Source organism: Suncus etruscus, chromosome 5 (genome assembly GCF_024139225.1).
Source record: "Suncus etruscus isolate mSunEtr1 chromosome 5, mSunEtr1.pri.cur, whole genome shotgun sequence".
Lineage (NCBI taxonomy): Eukaryota > Metazoa > Chordata > Mammalia > Eulipotyphla > Soricidae > Suncus > Suncus etruscus.
This window is the reverse complement of record NC_064852.1, coordinates 18,651,928-18,671,490: the sequence shown is the minus strand read 5'-3', so window position 1 is coordinate 18,671,490 and position 19,563 is coordinate 18,651,928. Positions and strand designations below refer to the sequence as shown.

General features: G+C 50.7%; 2 protein-coding genes across 2 annotated transcripts; both read left to right on the top strand.

The window, feature by feature from the left end:
• Positions 1-877: 877 nt before the first annotated feature.
• Positions 878-4,522, top strand: LOC126008539 (Golgi associated RAB2 interactor protein 3-like). Its single transcript, XM_049772816.1, has 2 exons — positions 878-1,500; positions 3,554-4,522. Exons 1-2 carry the CDS (start codon positions 892-894, stop codon positions 4,520-4,522), a joined length of 1,578 nt encoding a protein of 525 aa, XP_049628773.1. The 5' UTR covers positions 878-891.
• A 12,037-nt stretch (positions 4,523-16,559) lies between these two features.
• Positions 16,560-17,705, top strand: LOC126009579 (mediator of RNA polymerase II transcription subunit 7-like). The gene has a single exon (XM_049774092.1). The coding sequence runs from the start codon at positions 16,560-16,562 to the stop codon at positions 17,262-17,264; it is 705 nt and encodes a 234-aa protein (XP_049630049.1). The 3' UTR covers positions 17,265-17,705.
• Positions 17,706-19,563: the final 1,858 nt, after the last annotated feature.

Below are 19,563 nucleotides of genomic sequence, written 5' to 3'. Positions count from 1 at the left end.
CGAGCCAGCATAAGCCCTGATTGCCGCCAGGTGTGACCCAAAAAACAAACAAACAAACAAACAAAACAAAGTCAAGCTAGCTATCATTGTTTTCTTTTTCAATTGGAGGGAAGTCTGTTAAAATGGACCTAAGATTCTGAATTTGTACTCTCATCAATATATGGTAAATTAATGTCCTGGTCCCTTTTTCCTTCCAATGATGTGTGGGAGAGACAAATACTGAAACACCATAATTCTAACTGAGTGTTGGCAATGTATGACATTTTACTGTATCTTTTCATGACTTCTTTGTAGTATTCTGTCTTATTCCATCTTAGATAAAGGGAACAGGTTCTAGAAATAATCTATTAGGGATACTAAGACCATAGTGATGGTTGCCTGGGACACTGAAGATGAGCAGAAATATGCTCCCCTAAATATGCTGCTTTGGCATAAGAATTATCTTCCTCTGACATGGCAGTGCTCAGAGTTACTCTTGGCTCTGCACTCAGAAATTGTTCCTGGTAGGCTCAGTGGAACCTAAGGGATGCTGGGGATCAAACCCAGGCAGAACAGGCAAAATTCACCTTGCTTTCCATCTGTGTTATCTTCTTGACCAGTGTACACACATTACTGAAGCTCCCTTTGGAGTCTCTTCCATCACCAATCCTCTTTGCCGTGAGATTGGGAAAGGAGTCACTCTGGCCTTTACAGACAGATCCACGGGCCTCTAGAGGCTGAGGGTGAGGTGGTGGTTGGTTTGAGGTGTGGGGCAGTGGGGGTGGACAGGTCACAAAGGGCCAGGCAGGACACAGGGGAAGCCTGGGAGTCTAAGACAGAGCCCCCAGGGGGATGGGCAGCTTCCTCCGCTCCCTCTCTAAGGACTCGATCGGTGGCCGGTGGAGCTGAACCATGAGCAGCAGCGAATCTCTGTTACCTTATTACACGGCCCAAAGCTACCGGGCCACGAGTGTTTTCAACACCTCCATGGGGGATCTCCAGCGGCAACTCTACAAAGGCGGGGAGTATGACATCTTCAAGTATGCACCTATGTTTGAGAGCGATTTCATCCAGATCAGCAAGAAGGGGGAAGTGATGGACGTGCACAACCGGGTGCGTACGGTGACCGTAGGCATCGCCTCCACCAGCCCCATCCTGCCGCTCCCTGATGTCATGCTGCTGGCCCGGCCTGCCAAGGCAAGAGATGAGCACCAAGGCCAAGCCCATACCCGGCCCACCAAGGGGAGAGGCCGCAAACCCACCAAGGCCCTGGAACTCACCCGCCTCCTGCCCCTGAAGTTTGTCAAGATCTCAGTCCATGACCGCCAGAAGCAGCAGCTGCGTCTCAAACTGGCCTCAGGCCGCACATTCTATCTGCAGCTCTGCCCGTCCTCAGACGCGCGTGAGGACCTCTTCAGCTATTGGGAGAAGCTTGTCTACCTGCTCAGACCCTCGATGGAAAGCTGCAGCAGCACCCGTACTCTCCAACCCGGCGATGTGACCACCTTGGACAAGACCATGGTGAGTGGCTCCGGAGAACACAGGGGGTCATGTGCCCTCTAAAATGACTTAGGCTTAGGGAGTGCCCCATGGCACACAGTGGGGGGAATTTCCAGTGCTGTTCACACAATGGTCCCTGCATTTAGTTCTCTTACTATTATTTGGAGGGGGGAACTGGTGGCCACACCCAGTGGTGATCAGGGATTCCTTCTGGCTCTGTACACAGTGATCACTCCTGGTAGGCCTTAGGGAACTCTCTGGAGTGCTGGGAACCAACCCCAGGTCGACTGCATTGAAGGCAAGTGCCTTATCTGTACTTCCACTCTCCACTACCCTTAAGACTCATTTGGCTCTTGATTATTTTGAATCCATTGTTTTTAGTCACATCCGGTAATGATGAAGGGCTATTCGTGGCTCTGCGCGCAGGAATTACTCCTGGCAGTGCTCAGGTACCATCTGGGATACTGGGTATGGGATCTGGATTGGCAGTGTGCAAGGCAAGTGGCCTACTCACTGTTCTCTCAGTTTTTCCCTGCATTTGGCTCTCAAGTTCAGAATTTCTTTTTTTTTTTTTTGGGGGGGGGTCACACCTGGTGGTGCTCAGGGGTTACTCCTGGCTGTCTGCTCAGAAATAGCTCCTGGCAGGCACAGGGGACCATATGGGACACCGGGATTCAAACCAACCACCTTAGGTTCTGGATCGGCTGCTTGCAAGACAAGCACCGCTGTGCTATCTCTCCGGGCCCTAAGTTCAGAATTTCTTAGAAGTCATGCCCTATATCTTTAGACTGCCTGGGGGCCCCAGGGGTGTCTACAGATAAAAATTGCATTAATGGGGCCGGGCAGTGGCGCTAGAGGTAAGGTGCCTGCCTTACCTGCGCTAGCCTTGGACGGACCGCGGGTCGATCCCCCAGCATCCCATATGGTCCCCCAAGCCAGGAGCAACTTCTGAGCACATAGCCAGGAGTAATCCCTGAGCGTCACCGGGTGTGGCCCAAAAACCAAAAAAAAAAAAAATTGCATTTATATTGAGGCAACTGTATGAAAATAGGGGAATAAGTATCTATGGGGGTTCACAGAAAGGCAAGAAGGGGGACATGGATGCAGAGTGATTGGAGAGATAATACAGCAGGCAGGGTGTTTGTCTTACATGTGTTCAAGCCAGATTCAATCCCTGGAAACACATATGGACCTCTGAGCTGCCAGACGTGATTCCTGAGTGCAGAGCCAGGAGTAGAGCTCCACTTGGGGTGACCCATGAACAAAAGCAAACAAACAAAAACTAAATAGAGGCTGATGCAAATATGATGGATGACGGATCTAGACTCTCTGGTCTCCCACTTTCCAACACCTGACCACTGTCACCAGTGTTGTCTTCTCCATGGGGACTGTGGCTATGGGTGTGAGAAAGTCTTCTTTCCTTGGGCTTCCATTGGAATGCATGCAATTTGAAGTTTCTCCTGCTCTGTCACCAGTTCCTGCCCACCTGCCTTCACTACCCACTGATCAGAATCCAGCCTATGAGAGGTCTGGGCTGAAAAGATGGCAGTGCCCCCTTATGGTCTCAGGGGTCACTCCTGAGCCTCTAAAGCACTGCTCAGGATAGCCCCTGAGCATTGCTAGATATGCAGAGGCACACACACATATCTAATAAGCACACTTGTATAAAATGCAAACATGGTTGTATCAGAAGTTACTTGCTGCTTTTCTGGCATCAGGCTGTGTATGTCAAATAGAGGGTTAGGGTCAGAGATAGGAAAGCATGTAGGGCACTTGCATGCAGTCAACCCAGGTTGACTGATATTCCATATTGTCTTCTGAGCCCGCTAGGAGTCCTGAGTCCAGAACCAGGAACAAGCCCTGGACACTTCTGGGTGTGGCCCAAACACCAAAAGAAAACAAAGAGCCCTCTGGGCCTGTTGGATGGGGCTCAGAGCAGACCTGGACCCTCTCCAAAGTTCTTCTGATCCCAAATGTTTCGGGGGTCCATCAGGGTGGGGAAGGGACAATGATCAGTCCACCTGTCTCCTTAGCCTTGCCCCCGCCATGCCCTTCTGTGCCTCCTCTTTTCCAGGTCTCGCAGCTGCAAGGCGAAGGGGACCGGTACGCGCTCAGATATAACAACGCCCAGGACGTCCGCGGCATCACCTCTTCTGCTTATGCAGGGGGCGAGGGCATCCCGCCCACCACTTCCGAGGGCAACCTGCCCACCGCGCCCACCCCCACCCCTACCCCCACCTCAGAGACCACCTTAGCTGGGAGCCTGGCTTTCGCAATGGGCGCCAACACGGGAGCTGTGGCCATGACCACCGGTGGCAAGGCCAACCAGAACACCACAGCCATGACTGGCATGTCCTCCCCAGCCTCCGAGGAGCTGAGCAGCACTTATCCCATCTCTGGGGCCATCGCCCTGTCCACCGAGAATACCACTGTGGCCGTGGCAGGCCGAACCAACAAGTTCACTCAGGGCAGGAGCTCGAGAAACAAGGCAAAGGTGGGAGCCAAAACAGGCCAAGTCCCCGAGAAGGAAGCTGGCCCAGCTGCGGGCCCCCTGGTGTCCATGAGCGAGCAGGATGGCAGTCAGTGGCCTCACAAGCGCAGCTCCAAGGAACGCAAGGAGAAAAAGGGAAAGGACAAGAAGGACAAGAGTTCCTCCAGAAAGAGCAGGTCTCGAGGGCACAGGTCCCAAGAAGGCCACCGACAGCGCAGCTCTGACAAGCCCAAGCACAAATCTTCCTCCTCCCGCAAATCTTCGCACAAATCCTCCCAGCGCTCTGTCTCGGCTGGGGGCAGCCAGAAAGAAGGCAAGAAGAAAGGGAAAGGCCACAGCCAGAAGGGCCGGGGGAGCTCGAAGAAAAGCAGCCAGAGAAGCTTAGCCAAGCCGTCTGTGTCCTCCCAGAAGGTCAGTGACAGTCAATCCACCACCACCAGCTCAGGTACGCTGAGCAAGAAACCCAGCAAGATCAGCTCTTTATTCAAGAACTTCAGGATCGTGACCTCTGAGACCAAGGAGACCATCGTGATAGAAACCAAGACCATTTAGACCTGAGCCTGGGTCAGAGCTGCCATTAGAGACCCAGTTTCAGTGGAGCATCGAAACTGTCTTTAATAAATGAAACCTCCACCTCCATGAGGGAGGCACCTTTTGTGCTGGTCAGTAGGTCCCCTGAGCCAGGAGCTTGACTGCAGCCAGAACCCCAGTTAAACAGAGCCTTTCTTTCTGGTTCCCCTACACAGGGGGTCAGAGTCATCCCCCAAAGACTACAGACTACATCGCATTTCTCCCCTTCATCTCCCATCCCCAGTTTTTTTTTTTTTTTTTAGGGGCTTTTGGGCTAATCTGGTGGTGCTCAGGGATTATCCTGATAGCTCTGCACTCAGGGCTCACTCTTGGCAGACGTGAAACTGTCAGGGGGACTGGGGATTGAATCTGGGTCAGTGCATGCAGGCAAATGTCTTACACACTGGACTATTGCTCTGGTTCTCCATTTGTCCTTTACCTTTCCCCTCTCCTCCTTGAGGCCTTTCAGTCCAGTCCCTAGCTTCAGAAAAGCATTAGGAGGGTAAGAAAGGACAGAACTAGAGGACAGTGGGAAGGGCATTTGCTTTGCGCATGGTTGACCTAGGTTCTATCCCCAGCATCCCTTACAGTCCCCGAGCACAGCTTGGAGTGATCCCTCAGCCCAGCCAGAAGTAATATCAGAGCACAGCTTATTGTGACCTCAAACAAACAAACAAACAAGTTTATAAAGGAAAAAGAGAGGCCAGAGCAATAGTACAGTGGAGTCAGGCACTTACCTCACACATGGCTAACCTGGGTTCTATGTCCAGGCTCCATACAGGACTTTGAGCATCTCTTGAAGTGATTACTGAGTGCAGAGTCAGGAGTAACCCCTGAGCAACATAAGGTGTAGTCCAAAATAATTAAAATTATAAAAATATGGGCCCGGAGAGATAGCACAGCGGCGTTTGCCTTGTAAGCAGCCGATCCTGGACCAAAGGTGGTTGCTTCGAATCCCGGTGTCCCATATGGTCCCCCGTGCCTGCCAGGAGCTATTTCTGAACAGACAGCCAGGAGTAACCCCTGAGCACCACCGGGTTTGGCCCAAAAACCAAAAAAAAAAAAAAAGTATGGGGAGGTGACTCAGAGGGTCGGGGCAGGGTGATTATAAACTCTGGGTGCAGGACTCTTGGGTATGATCCCTAGTATTACATGCCCCCACATTCCCAGAACTGCTTGGAATGACTCCAGGAGCACTATTCTGGGGATAACCCCCCAAGTGCCACCTTGTGTCCCCCTCCTTAAAAAAAGAATTGTACATTCAGCTGTGATTAGTACTAACTCCCGGCTCTGCACTTAGGAATTACTCCTGGCAGACTCGGGAGACCTTTTGGGATGCCAGGGATTGAACCCAAGCTCAACCCAAGCTGTGTTCAGTGCAAGTGCCCAACCTGCTGTAATGTCTGTCTGGCTTCTGGAGTTGGGAATTTAATTAGGCACTGGCAGCCAGCATGTTGAGTTTGTGCATTTTTAGAACTCTACTACAGCATATCATTTCTGTATTGTCTCTGCCTGCTTGTGGTGTGTGTGCGTATGTGTGTGTGTGTGTGTGTGTGTGTGTGTATGTGTGTGTAGGAGCTATAGCAGCAAGGCACTTGCCTTGCATACAATATGGACCCCGTACCCTGCATGGTGTGAACTTATGAATGTAGATCCAGGAGTAACTCTTGAGCACCGCCTGGAATGGTCCTCAAACCAAAACACAGCAGTAGCGTGTTTGCCTTGCACTCAGCCAACCCTGGACAGATCCCAGTTCAATTCCTGATATCCCATATAGTCCCCTGAGCCTGCCAGAAGTGATTTCTGAGCATAGAGCCAGGAGTAACCCCTGAACGCCACCACCAGGTGTGACCCAAAAACCAAAAACAAATAAATAATTTAAAAAAAAATCTGTGTAGCAGGGCAGGCATATGTATGTAGGGGAAGCACTGTATTGACTGTAACAGTGCAGCTGGGCTCGTGCAGTGTCGCAAATTTAGCCCCTCCCCTGAGTTAAACAGGTCTTCCTGCAAAGGGGATGGAGCCATAGGACAGCAGATAGGGCTCTTGCTTTGCACACAGCTGACTTGGGTTCGGTCCGTGGTTCCCCATAGGATACCTTGCATATCGTCAAGAGTGATATGTGAGTGTAGAGTCAGGAATAAGCCCTGAGCATTGCCAGGTGTAACCACAAAAACACCAAAAAGTGGGGTTTCTAAGAGAAAGTGAGTGTGAATGTGTGGGCCAGGGTGTGGAGGAGAAAAGAAAGGTGTAGTGGCCAAGAACCATCAGGGAAGCATTCTAGGGAGCTCTGGAAGGCAACTGGAACCCCTCATAGTTTCTGAGGGACAAGGACCAAGTTTGTGGGGCCCCGTTTTCTGGGATTAAAGTTTAGGGAGATGGAGAGGAATCTCTCATCTTCAAAGTACCAAGAGAACAAGCCAGAGTGATAGGACCATGGATCGGCACTTGCCTTGCATGCAACCCTCCCTGGTTCCATCTCCAGCATTACAAATGGTCTCCTAGGTCCACCAGGAATGATCCCTGAGTGCAGAGCCAGGAGTAAGTCCTGAGTACCACTGGGTATGGCCCCAAAACAAATCAAAGCAACAGCAAAAGGCAAGAAGACTTGTGGTGCTACCTGTTGGGGCCCTCAGTGAGACACAGAGCAGAATCTCCCCAAATTTTGGTACCCTTCACTCACCCATTCATCCTAATCTGATGCCACATTACCTTGGCCACAGAAGCACAGCCAGGAAATTCCAAGATTCCATCTCAAGTTTCTCTGCTGCTCTTAGTCTCCTTTATATCATCCTCAGCCCACACCCCAAAGGGCTGCTTTCCCAGGAGCCCAGTCTACTGTGTGGGGCATTAGCCAAGCAGACCCACAACTGATAGCGAGGCACCAAGCCCAATGGGGTGCTCTGCTCTGGGAACCTTCTTGTGTTGTTCCTTCACTCAGAGCTGCTCCCAGTGGACATGTGTCACATCTGGGGGTGTTGGGGGCATCAGGCCAGCCAAGGGCCATCTTCTTGGATGAGTAGTGTCAGCAGCACCATGGATGATGTGGTGGGTCAGTGACTAGTGTAGCATCAATGCGATCACGTCCAGAAGAGGAGAATGAGATCACTGGGTGGCAGCAAAATGGGCTCAAGTAGGACTGGAGCAATAGTACAGTGGAGAGGACACTTGACTTGGATATGGCCAACCCAATTCTCTCCCCTAGAACCCATTGGTCCAAAGCCCACCAGTTTAATTCCTAAATGCAGAGTCAGGAGTAAGTCTTGAGTACCACCAGTGTTGTGTATGTAAATATTTTGGGGGATTACTATGTTACTCACCCTAAACTGATTGGTGATTGTGTCCTACCCTAGGGTGGGGGCAGAATGCCAGGATAGGCCCTCAAGTTGTTTATTTACACAGGGAGGGTCTCTGCCTTAACCATTTTGTTTTGGTTTGTGACTTAAGCTCCCATCTATAAATAGTCGACATCAATTTCACACATCTTATGGACTTCAAACAGGATTAAGAACTTGGACTAAATTCAGATACCTATTGATCTTCATTGCAGTGGCTCCCCACTGTGCAGAGGGTGTATGTGCCTCTTCTTCCAAAATAAAGGCCTAGTTCAATGCCCTCAAACATGGGCTTTCTGGTCTACCTAAACTTGAATGAAAATGGGGCTGGAATAATAGCATGGAGGGGAGGCGTTTGCCTTTGATGCAGAAGGTCATTGGTTCAAATGCCGGTATCTGCCAGGAGCGATTTCTGAACGTGCAGTCAGGAGTAACTCCTGAGCACTGCCAGGTGTGACCCAAAAACCAACAACAACAACAAATAAAGAAAAGGTGCTTCTTCTTGCCTGCTACACAACCTTTCTGGTGTCTCTTCAAAAGGTCTATGTACGTCTTAAATTTATCTTCTCAGGAGCTTGTAGTTGATTCCTTGATACATGTTTCTGGTTTTACACACCCTGTGCTTAGGTTAGAAGTTTTTCTTTACATTTTTCTGTGATGCGCTTATGCAAACAGCCGCTCTTTTATTATTGACTAATTTTTCTTTTAATAATTGTACACAATATTGTTTGTTTACTAAAAACAAACGGGGGAATTATTGTGTATGTAAATATTTTGGGGGATTACTATGTTACTCACCCTAAACTGATTGGTGATTGTGCCCTACCCTAGGGTGTAACCTGGCATTCTGCCCCCACCCTAGGGTAGGACCTGATTCTGCTTCCACCATTGGTTGGTATCTGATCCCACCATTGGGTGGTACCTGACTCTGGGGTATAAAAACAAGGGTCTGTGGAAGGCCGGGGCTTTTTGGCTGGAACTGAAGCTGAATCTTTGAACTTCAGTTTTGTCCTCCGAATAAAGCGAATATTTCCACGAGCCTGACTGTCTGCGAGCTGTTTACCCGCCGTTTCACCTCAAAACCGTGGGCTAAACAGGGTGGCAGACGCGTGCTGCGAGCTGGAAGAAAAAGGCCTCATCCTCCATCCCACCATCAGTCAACCTCTTCAGGGGCTGACTTGCTACACACCAGGTATGACCCAACCTTCTCCCCACCCTCAAATAGGGTTGTGCAGGGATTTGCAGTGACCTAGAAGAGAAGGAATGGGTACCTTGGGCAGGGAGGGGGACAGTGATGAGAAGCAAAGGAGGGTTGCGAGGATAAAGGGAGGCTGGGGAGTGATCCAGGTCCAAGCAAGGTGGGCCCGAAAGGTCTGAAAATTGACCTTGCATATTTTGGGGGGGCACACCCAGTGGTGCCAAGGCTTACTACTGGCTCTGTGCTCAGAAATCACTCCTGGCAGGGGCAGGAAGGGGAACCTCTGGGATTCTGGTTATCTGCATGCAAGGCAAATGCCTTAACCCCTGTGCTATCTGTTCAGTCTTGGAACCATCGCCAAGTCAATAAAACCAACCAAGTGGGCTGATTTACTTCTTTCACTCACCACAGGATCCGGGCTATCCAGAACCCATTTAAGGTAAGGAGTCATCTCAAGCGGAACCACCTCTGAGTGATGTTTCCAAATTCAAACGCCCACAGTTACACTGTAGTGTATACAATGGTGCTTAGGTTCGACCCCTGAATCTTAGAGGATTCCTTGATTCTTTTCCAGGAGCAATACCTGAACACAGAGCTAGGAGTAAGCCCTGAGGCACCTCCAGGAGTGGCCTAACTCACCCCTCTCCCAAATAAATCCCAATAGACAAAGGCAGGTATGATAACAATAACAATACTATGTTTGTGTGTGTGTGAAATCCTACACATTAAATGTAAATTTAACTATAAGAACAGTTTCAACAAATTTTTTAAAGGATTGGCCTATCTTTTTGTAGGACTTAACTAAGTGTCTCCAATGTATTCAAGTCTCACTGAGACAGTTAGAAAGTAAGCTCCTGGTGGACTGGGGGGTGGGGGTTGGAGGGAGCAGTAATTGCAAATTCTGAAGGGACTACTGCCCTCTGCTGCTGCAGAACAGCACAGCAGGCAAGGCCAGAATGGTGTTTACTCAGCAGTGCCCAGGTCTGGGCATCAAGATGGTGGAGGTGGGCCCGGAGAGATAGCACAGCGGTGTTTGCCTTGCAAACAGCCAATCCAGGACCAAAGGTGGTTGGTTCGAATCCCGGTGTCCCATATGGTCCCCCGTGCCTGCCAGGAGCTTTCTGAGCAGACAGCCAGGAGTAGCCCCTGAGCACTGCCGGGTGTGGCCCAAAAACAAAAAACAAAAACAAAACAAAACAAGATGGTGGAGGTAAGGCGTTTGACTTGCATACAGAATGCTGGTGATTCGAATCCCGGCATCCCATATGGTCCCCCGAGCCTGCCAAGAGTGATTTCTGAGCATAGAGCCAGGACCAACCCCCTGAGCACCGCTGGGTGTGACTCCAAAACAAACAAAAAATAGATGGCGGTTAGTGACAAAGGTTAGGTAGTTACCCAAGACAAGAGAGGGCAATTCGCACTTGCAACCATGCAGTCAACAGTAGGAAGCACTGTACTAGTAAGGACTTCACCTTATGATTATTGGCTGAAGATAGTACAGGGGTTCAGGTGGGTGCCTTTTTTGTATCCAGCTAACCCTGGTTGAATCTCTGGCACCACATATGGTCCCTCAACCACTTTTGGGGGGCCACTCCAGAGCAGAGAGCTGAGAATAACCCCTGAGCACTGTGACCCAATCCCCCACCCAAACAAATGACTCAGTGTGTTGCTAGATCCCACCACTGTACAGGGGGAAGGTCCTTGCCTGCAAGGATGCTTAGGGAGGAGCAGCATCCTGTAGACAGACAGACATGACACCCCTAGTTTAGTTTCCGGCACCCAACCACCCCTTGGAATATATAAAGTGATAAAGTTGAGAACTTTTCTCAAAACAAGTTTTACTTGCAGGACCAGAGCAATAGCACAGTGGTAGAGTGTTTGCCTTGCATGTGGCCAACGCAGGATGGACCCAGGTTCAATCCCTGGCATTCCGTATGGTCCTGAGCCTGCCCAGAGCAATTTCTATGCATAGAGCCAGGAGTAACCCCTGAGTGCTGGTTGGGGGTGTGGCCCCCAAACAAAACAAAACAACCCCCAAATTTGACTTGTAACTTCTTACAAAAATAACTTCCTAGGGCCTAGAGCAATAGTACAGCAGGGAAGGTGCTTGCCTTGCATGTGGCTGTCTCCCGGTTCTATTTCTGTCCCCCAAGTACTGCCAGGACTGATTCCTGATGACAGAGCCAGGAGTAACCCCTGCTGCATGTGACCCTAAAACCTAACTAAATAATCTCCAAAAGAAACATTGAAGTCTGATTTTGAAATAGGGATGGGGCCAGAGAGATAGTCCAGTGGGTAGGGCTGCACACAGCTGATCTGGGTTGGAACTCCAGGATCCCCTAGGATTCCCAGGCCACTCCAGAAGTGATCCCTGAGCACAGCCATATGTGGCCCCAAAACACACACACACAAGAAAAAAATCTGAATAGTGGGGGGGGGGGGCGGAGAGATAGCATGGAGGTGAGGTGTTTGCCTTGCATGCAGAAGGATGGTGGTTTGAATCCCAGCATTCATATGGTCCCCTGAGTCTGCCAGGAGCGATTTCTAAGCATAGAGCCAGGAGTAACCCTTGAGCACTGGGTGTGACCCAGAAACAAACAAACAACACACTTTCCAAAAAAGGGTATGAGGTAAGGTATGGACAAAAGTCGGAAAGAACTCGCTGTTTCCCGGAGCAAATTCTATTAAGATGTGATTTCATTTTATTATTATTTCATGTTGGAGGGCTAAACCCGGCAGTTCTCAGGAATCAGTCCTGCAAGTGCTGGGGGACAGGGAGCGCAGATGGGACGGATGCCAGAGACTGAATCCAGGTTTGTGCGTGTAAGGGAGGCGCCCTCCCCGCTAGACCATCTCTCCAGTCTCTTGCATTGTTATTGTTTTTGCTTTTGTTTTGTGTTTGGGGGCCACACCCGGGGACGCTCAGGGATTATTCCTTTTGTGGTTTGTTTGTATTTTGGGACACACCCGGCAAGGCTCAGGTGTTCCTCCTGGCTCTACGCTCAGAGATCGCTCCTGGCAGGCTCGGGGGACCCACGTCCGTCTGCACGCGAGGCCGACGCTCTCCCTCCATGCGATCTCTCCGGCCGGCGAGGGCGGGGCTAGTCGTGGTGGACGGACAGCCACGGCAGCCAATCCAGGGGCTGTGTGGAGGGTTTCTTCCGGGAGGCGGCGGCCTCGGCCGGAAGCCGTGTGTGAGCGGCGGTGGCGAGGCGGTTGACAGGCGGAACTCGGGATTGAGGTGAGTGGGCGGCGGCGGGGTCGGTTGGGACCCACGGACTGAGAGTTCCCGAGAGCCTCAGGATCCCCAAAGTGCCTCCTGGTGGGCTCTGAGTCGGGGGTACGCGCGAAGTGGCTCCGACGCTGGAAGGGCTGGGGCGAGGGAAGGAGTGACGAGACCCGAGAGGCGACGATCGGGGTTCCGAGGCGCTTTAAGTCCCAGGAGGGGAACCGGAGCTCCGTCTCGGGGGAAAAGTGGGCTTAGGAAGCCACGCCCCTAGCGGTGAAACCACGCCCTCTTTTAAACCACGCCTCTCCCCGAAAGCCAAGCCCCTAGTTGTGAGACCACGCCCACTTTCCAAGGCCACGCCCCACACCGCGCTTTTTTCTGAAGCCACGCCCCTTTCCCAAGACCAAGCCTCTGGCGGTGCGGCCACGCCCACCTCCCGAGACCACGCCTCATACAAGGCACATCTTTCCTGAGGCCACGCCCCTACTCTTGAGCCTGCTCTAGGACTAAATCCAACTCGTGCGGCCAAGCCCTTATCCTGAGGCCACGCCCTCTTTACCATGACCACGCCCCTTGTGTGACACACCTCTCTTCTGAAGCCACACCCTCTTAACTGACACACCTACTAAGGCCACACCCCCTGATCCACGCCCCTCATCTCCAACCTTCCCCTCTCCCTGGAGATCCTGGGACAGCTCTGGTGTGACTGGGCAGGGTGGGTGGTGTGGGGTGGTCAGGCTGAGTCTGGACCTGGAGAGTTCCTGGGGCGATCAGTGGGAAGAGCGTTTGTAAGAGGGGTCACCCGGGTGGTGAAGGTCCAGCTAGGCTCAGTGGTTGCGGGCAGAGCTTCCCCCTGCGAATAGGCAAATGTGCGTGCAAGTAATCAGTGGTGTTTCTGCAGGCTTCATAGGTGGGATGCCTAGGGTCTGTGCCCGCCACTGCGCAAACCCCCTCCGTCCTAGTCAGAATCTACCCAGCACTGAGCATTGGCCTGCCAGGGTGCCTAGCCCTCCCTGCCAAGGTGCCCAGGCCTCCCGCAAAGCAGGTTATGGATGACATGGCAGATGCATGATCTAGTAGGTCACGCCTGGTCTCCATTCTGCGTGCTGTGGACAGAGGGCGAATGTGTCCCCCTGGGACTCAGGACTTGTCCTGGAGTCTAAGCTGGGAATTGGGCATTGGAGCCGGTGCGTGGTACTTCTCAGTACACTGTGCTTCTCGCTGCCACCTCTGCAGTGGGGAAAAAGGAATGAAGTGTTTGTAAGTTTGAGAATAGCTGTATTTGTAGCATGTGATGAAGCAGCACCCCTCCTTGTTCATGCGATCCCCACACATTTTCACTCCCTTACCCTAAGTGACTATCAGTATCACACAGGCATGTTTTCACTTCAGCCCTGCTATTGCAAGCCATGGGTTATTGCTAACTCTGTTCCATGAAAATATGTTTGTGGGGGCTGGAGAGATAGCATGGAGGTACGGCATTTTCCTTGCATGCAGATGGTTCGATCCCCGACATCCCATATGGTCCCCAAGCCTGCCAGGAGCGTAGAGCCAGGAGTAACTCCTGAGTGCTGCCGGGTGTGATCCAAAAACCAAAGAAAGAAAAGAAAATACTTTTGTGCACTTTTCTGCAGATAAGGGACCAGCCTCTAAAGAAAGTCTACCTCTAACCAGATGCTTTTCTTTTTTTTTTTTTTTTTTGGTCACACCCGGCGTTGCTCAGGGATTACTCCTGGCTGTCTGCTCAGAAATAGCTCCTGGCAGACACGGGGGACCATATGGGACACCGGGATTCGAACCAACCACCTTTGGTCCTGGATCAGCTGCTTGCAAGGCAAACGCCGCTGTGCTATCTCTCCGGGCCCTAACCAGATGCTTTTCACTTGAGTCGGTGTCTGTGTGTCTTTGCTTCCTTTTCTATCAGTTGTGTGTGCAGATCCCAGCCTGGGACTGGGCAGTGTAGTAATGGTCCTTCCTGAGGTGTGTGTGTGGGTCTTACAGTAATGATTTCTGTGGGTGTTAGATAGCAAGACTTGATGGAACCTGGGTCAACCACATGGGAGGTGTGCAGGATTTGAGGGCTGATTGGATGCCTGAAACCTTCTTGGTTAGGTTTTCCTTTAGAAAATTTGTTTACATTGGAGCCAGAGTGATAGCACAGCAGGTAGAGCACTTTACCTTGCATGCAGTTGACCTGGGTTTGATCCTCAGCATCCCATATGGTCCCCTAAGTATGCCAGGAGTAATTCCTGAATGCAGAGTCAAAAATAACCAACCCTGGGGCCGGAAAGATAGCATGGAGGTAAGGTATTTGCCTTTCATACACAAGGTTGGTGGTTTGAATCCCAGCATCAAATATGGTCCCCCGAGCCTGCCAGGAGCAATTTCTGAGCATAGAGCCAGGAGGAACCCCTGAGCGCTGCCCAGTGGGACCCAAAAACCAAAAAATTAAAGTAAATTAAATTAAAATAACCAATCCTTCAGTACTCTGCATCTGGGATCTTCAGGTTCTTTTGCCAGCACTGGCACCAGCAAATTCGTTTGGTTCTATGTAGCACCTCTCAGGCCCTGTTTGTTTGAGGTGCTGGAGAAAGAATTACGGCATAACCAACAGTTTCAGAAATGATTGTGCTTTCTGTCACATGGCGCCATGGGCCCCACTCCACTGCCCCACGCTGTCATGCCTTCTTTTCCCTTCCCTGTGTGTAGATCTCTTTATGTAGAGCAGATCTTGGGGGCTCCAAAACTCCCAAGACTATTCAACATGAATAGATCCCTGAGCACAGAGCCAGAAGTAAGTCCTGAGTGCTGCCAGGTGTGTTCCCAAAACAAAACAAATGTAATAAAAGTAATTCTTACTAATGTCATTTGAAAAAAAAAGAGTAATTCATGATCAAAATAAAAATTATATTAAAAAAAAAAGTAATTCTTGGGGCCGGAGAGATAGCACAGCAGTAGGGCGTTTGCCTTGTATGTGGCCAACCCCAGGACAGGCCTGGGTTAGATTTCTGGCATCCTATATGGACCCCTGAGCCTGGCAAGAGCGATTTCTGAGCACAGAGCCAGGAGTAACCCCTGAGCGCTGCTGGGGGTGGCTCAAAAACCAAAAAAGAAAGAGAGAGAGAGAGAGAGAGAGAGAGAGAGAGAGAGAGAGAGAGAGAGAGAGAGAGAGAGAGAGAGAGAGAAAGAGAGAAAGAGAAGAAAGAAAGAAAGAAAGAAAGAAAGAAAGAAAGAAAGAAAGAAAGAAAGAAAGAAAGAAAGAAAGAAAGAAAGAAAGAAAGAAAGAAAGAAAGAAAGAAAGAAAGAAAGAAAGAGAAAGAAAGAACGAACTTCTGGAAGGCTTGGGGTGGGAACCATATGGGATTTGGGGGACTGAACCTGGGTCAGCTGCATGCAAATCAAATGTCCTACCGGCTGTGCTACTACTCCAGCCTCTCATGAACAACTTTGTAATTGTATCTCAAGATGATTCAATCAAAGAACTTATTAAAAATAAATAAATAAAACAAGGGGCCAGAGCAATAGCACAGTGGTAAGGTGTTTGCCTTGCATGCGGCCAACACTGAATGGACCTCGGTTTTAATCCTGGTATCCCATATGGTCCCTGAGCCTGCCAGGAGCGATTTAAGTGCAGAGCCGGGAGTAACCCCTGAGCACCACTAGGTGTGACCCCCAAAACCAAACCAAATAGAATAAAATAAAAGCCAGTAAGATAGCACCGCGGTAAGGCATTTGCCTTGCATGTGGCTGACCTGGGACGGACCTAGGTTCAATTCCTAGCATCCTAAATGGTCCCCTGACCCTGTCAGGAGTTATTTCTGAATGCAAAGCCAGGAGTAACCCTGAGCACTGCTGGGTATGACCCAAAACCTAAACAAACAAACAAACAAATGAATAAATAAAACAGGTGAGGGACCTAGACTGTTAATAGTACAGCAGGTAGGGCATTTGCTTTGCACGAGGCCGACCTTGTCTCAACCCTGGCATCCCACATGTCCCCTGAGGCTGCCAGGAGTAATTTCTGAGCTCAGCACCAGAGTAACCCTTGAACACCGCTGGATGTGGCCAAACAAAACAGTCCTACTGAGGGTGGACTGCCTGGCTAGGAAGGAATATATTGTAACTCCTGCTTATCACTAGGTATGGCCCCAAAACTAACCCAAAAAGCTGCTTGTCTTGGGGCAGGATCCCTCTCCCTCACCCTTGCAGCTCAGCACTAACGCGGGGTCTGCTCCCGTAGGTCCTCGGCCTTCCGCGATGGGTGAGCCCCAGCAGGTGAGTGCTCTGCCCGCGCCCCCCATGCAGTACATCAAGGAGTACACGGACGAAAACGTCCAGGAGGGCCTGGCGCCCAAGCCCCCGCCGCCCATCAAGGACAGCTACATGATGTTCGGCAACCAGTTCCAGTGCGACGACCTCATCATCCGGCCGCTGGAGAGCCAGGGCATCGAGCGGCTGCACCCCATGCAGTTCGACCACAAGAAGGAGCTGCGCAAGCTCAACATGTCCATCCTCGTCAACTTCCTGGACCTCCTGGACATCCTCATCCGCAGCCCTGGCAGCATCAAGCGGGAGGAGAAGCTGGAGGACCTCAAGCTGCTCTTCGTCCACGTGCACCACCTCATCAACGAGTACCGGCCCCACCAGGCCCGCGAGACCCTGCGGGTCCTGATGGAAGTGCAGAAGCGCCAGCGCCTCGAGACGGCCGAGCGCTTCCAGAAGCACCTGGAACGCGTCGTCGAGATGATCCAGACCTGCCTGGCCTCTTTGCCGGAGGACTTGCCCCGTCCCGAAGCGGGGCCGCGGGTCAAGGCGGAGCCCATGGACGCCGAGGACAGTGGCACGGGGCCTGGAGGCGTGAGCGAGCAGCAGAGAGACAGCTCAAGCCACAGGACGGACCAGATTCTCGAGAAGGACGCGGCCCTGTGTGTCTTGATTGACGACATGAACGAAAGACCTTGAGGGAGGGGGCAGCTTTGACTTTGAATGCACTCTCTTTCTCTTTCTCCCTGCCTTCCTCCCCTTCTGTTTCCCTCTCCCCCCTTTCTCTCTCTCTCTCAGTAAATAACCTCACTTATTAGCTTTGTTTGTGCTGGGACAGTCTTCACAGGTGAAGGGAAGTCATGGTAAGGACTTGCCTCCACAATCCTAAGACATCATGAGCAGCGATGTCACACTGGTCAGCACAAGCAGACGAGCACACTGTGATGGGCAGCCCCTGGGAAAGCAGAGTTTGCTGTCCTGAGGCCTGCATTCCTGTGCCCTGTTTTGGGAATGGCAGGGAAACGTGTGAGAAGGCTTCAGTAATAGCCTGCTTTTATCCCAGAGAAGTAGATTTATTATTTGCTTGAGGAATGGTCAGTAAAGACCATCAAGCTGAATAAATGTAAACTTTTAAATGTCTTTCACTTAGTGTTTGTTTGTTTCTAGTTTTAAGGCCACACCTGGTAATGCTCAGGGTTTACTTCTGGCAGTGGAGAAACCAGATGAGATGCCAGGGGTCAAGTCTGTTTCAGCCTTGTGCCAAATAAGTGCCCTACTCACAGTAATATTGCTATAGCCCTCACTGAGTGACTTAAAAAAATAACATAGGAGGGCCAGAGCAATAACACTTTAGGGTATGTGCCTTGCATGTGGCTGACCCAGGACAGACCTGGGTTCGATCCCTGGTGTCCTATATGGTCCCCCAAGCCAGGAGTGATTTCTGAGCGCATAGCCAGGAGTAACTCCTGAGCATCACCAGATGTGGCCCCAAAAAAACAAAAATGAAAAACAACAACAATAAAAAACCTTAGCTAGGACTGGTTCTCTAGACTGCACTTCGTCTCCTCCCTAGGTTCTGTATAGTCTGTAACCGAGTAAGCCCAGAGCTGTGTAGCTGGATATGGCTAAAACATCCACCCCTCAGGAGCTGGAGCAATAGCACAGCGGGTAATTCTGAGTACAGAGTTAGGGTAATCCCTGAGCACCACCGATTGTGGCCCAAAAATAAAATAAAATATTCATCCCCCAAAACAGAAAAAATCTGGGGCTAGAGCAGTAGTACATCGGGGAGTGCATTTGCCTTATACACGTCTGACTAGGTTCTACCCCATGTATCCCCTATGATTCCTCGAGTCTGCCAGGAATAATTCTTGTGCACAGAGTCAGAAATAACCCCTGAGTGTCCCCCCCCAACCCGACCCAATAAATCTATAGGTGGTAAATCCTCTAGTGTTTTGAGTCAACATCCTCTTGTTTACTTTTGTTTACTTGTTACTTTGTTTTCATAAGGTTGTTAGTTTCTTTATTCCCATTAGCCTGGAAATTTACTGATATTAAAGGTAAAAGGTTAAGTGAAGTGATCTTAACTTACATCTTCCAGATTATAGTTAAGATTGCTTTGTGTGAGGTGTCGCTAGAGGTAAGGTGTCTGCCTTGCAAGCGCTAGCCAAGGAAGGACCGCGATTCATCCCCCGGCGTCCCATATGGGCCCCTCAAGCCAGGGGCAATTTCTGAGCGCTTAGCCAGGAATAACCCCTGAGCATCGAATGGGTGTGCCCCCACAAAAAGTATAAAAGATTGCTTTGTGGTGGGGCCAGATAGATAGCATGGAGGTAGGGCATGCATGCAGAAGGACGGTGGTTCGAATCCTGGTATCCCATATGGTCCCCTGTGCCTGCCAGGAGCGATTTCTGAGCATAGAGCCAGGAGTAACCCCTGAGCACTGCTGAGTGTGACCAAAAAACCAAAAAAAAAAAAGATTGCTTTGTGGGGTTAGAATACATGGGACTGGAGAGGCATCACAATGGTAGGGTGTTTGCCTTGCAAGCGGCTGACACAGGACCAAGGTGGTTTGAATCCTGTCATCCCATATGGTATCCGGGACCTGCCAGGAGTGATTTCTGAGCAGATAGCTAGGGGTAACCCCTGAGTGCTGTGGGGTGTGGCCCAAAAAACAAAACCAAAACAACAAAAGTGCCTTGTGGGAAAACTCCAAAGGCTGAACATATGCAAAGCAGGAGCCTTGGGTTCAGTCCCCAGCACCATATAGTTCCCCCATTCCCCATGAGGGTGGAGAACCAAGTTTGAGCCCTAGCACTGCAAACAACTAAAAAAAGTTAGAAATAGGGTATAGTGGGGCCGGGAAGGTGGCGCTACAGTTAAGGTGTCTGCCTTGCAAGCACTAGCGTAGGATGGACTGTGGTTCGATCCCCTGGCGTCCCATATGGTCCCCAAGCCAGGGGCCATTTCTGAGCACATAACCAGGAGTAACCCCTGA

Coding starts and splice junctions, on each gene's coding strand:
- LOC126008539 (XM_049772816.1), top strand. CDS start 892: ATGAGCAGCAGCGAATCTCTGTTACCTTATTACACGGCCCAAAGCTAC. Junction 1,501..3,553: donor CCACCTTGGACAAGACCATG/GTGAGTGGCTCC, acceptor CCTCTTTTCCAG/GTCTCGCAGCTGCAAGGCGA.
- LOC126009579 (XM_049774092.1), top strand. CDS start 16,560: ATGGGTGAGCCCCAGCAGGTGAGTGCTCTGCCCGCGCCCCCCATGCAG.